General features: G+C 36.9%; 1 protein-coding gene across 1 annotated transcript in view; it reads right to left on the reverse strand.

The window, feature by feature from the left end:
* The window catches only part of KRT23 (keratin 23 (histone deacetylase inducible)), a 16,930-nt gene that overhangs the window by 2,126 nt on the left and 13,677 nt on the right, over positions 1-1,127 (reverse strand). The window contains exon 7 of the mRNA XM_008594770.1: positions 563-594. Within this exon, the coding sequence (XP_008592992.1) occupies positions 563-594 (32 nt within the window). The remainder of the gene's footprint in view (positions 1-562; positions 595-1,127) is intronic.

The raw sequence follows: 1,127 nt of genomic DNA on the forward strand, positions 1-1,127 counted from the left end.
TTTTTTTTGGATTTTGGAATATTTGCAAAATACATACTGGCTGGGCATCCCGAACCTGGAAATCTGAAATCTGAAATACTCCAAAGTGCATTTCCTTTGAGTGTCATGTTAGCATTCAAAAAGTTTTTAATTTTGGAGCATTTCAGATTTTGAATGTTCAGATTATGGACGCTCAACCTGAACACTTTTCAAATTTCATGGAACACTATATTGTTCAACAGAACAGTGTTTGGAAAATGACGTGATGTCATTTTCTCTTAATTTTCTAGGAGTTTAGTAAACAGACTAAATACTGTAATACTATTAATTATCATTTTAAGGTACTCGTCTGCTTGCAAAGAGCTTTCATATACATTGTTGAGGACAGTAATGAGAGCTCATTTCATCCTGTATTACCTATTTTGTTAAATTAATTGAAATTTCCTGGCCATTTGCAAAAATTAAGCATAGAACATTTGAGAGCACACTAAGGATTATGACTACTGCAGAATGCATAAATGTGCTGATCCATTTAAAATAAAAAACAAGTAAATTCAAACAATAAAAGAAAATTTTTTTTTACCTTTCATGCTTGACTTAGATTCTTCCATTGTCCTATAAAAGTCATAAAGATTAAAGCTAACTTTAGTATTGGCAACAATCAAAAACTTCTTAGGGTGAACTAACTTCCTTTACCTACTTGTAAATTCTCAGCTCTTTAATAAGGATAATTTTCTGAGCTGAGTAGTCTGCAGGTCATGAGTTCATGGAGAACCCTCCTGGATACAGAGGGCAGTGAGTCCTGCCTCCCACTAATGCTGGGGTTGCAAGTCTACCAAGCCACTCACCACCCTCCTTTTGGCTGGATGCAGACTGTGCCTCCACCTGGATCCCTTCCAGGGTCTGGGGGTCTTAAGCCTGGAACCCTTGAGCTTCTCAGACTGTTCACAGTTTGGTCCAATGACATTTTATTTATGTATTTTTTGAAAACTTCTAGTCCTTTCTCTAGGGTCATAGAACGTATGTGCGCTTTATTTGGCCAGCTATTGCTATTTCCCAGGGTGGTGAGAAATATCAGACTGAAATCTCAGCATCTCAATCTCTTATGAATCTTTTTCTGCTGTTAGACTAAAACACTCCCTCTGCCG

This window comes from Galeopterus variegatus, unplaced genomic scaffold (genome assembly GCF_000696425.1).
Source record: "Galeopterus variegatus unplaced genomic scaffold, G_variegatus-3.0.2 Scaffold11490, whole genome shotgun sequence".
In the NCBI taxonomy this organism is placed as follows: domain Eukaryota; kingdom Metazoa; phylum Chordata; class Mammalia; order Dermoptera; family Cynocephalidae; genus Galeopterus; species Galeopterus variegatus.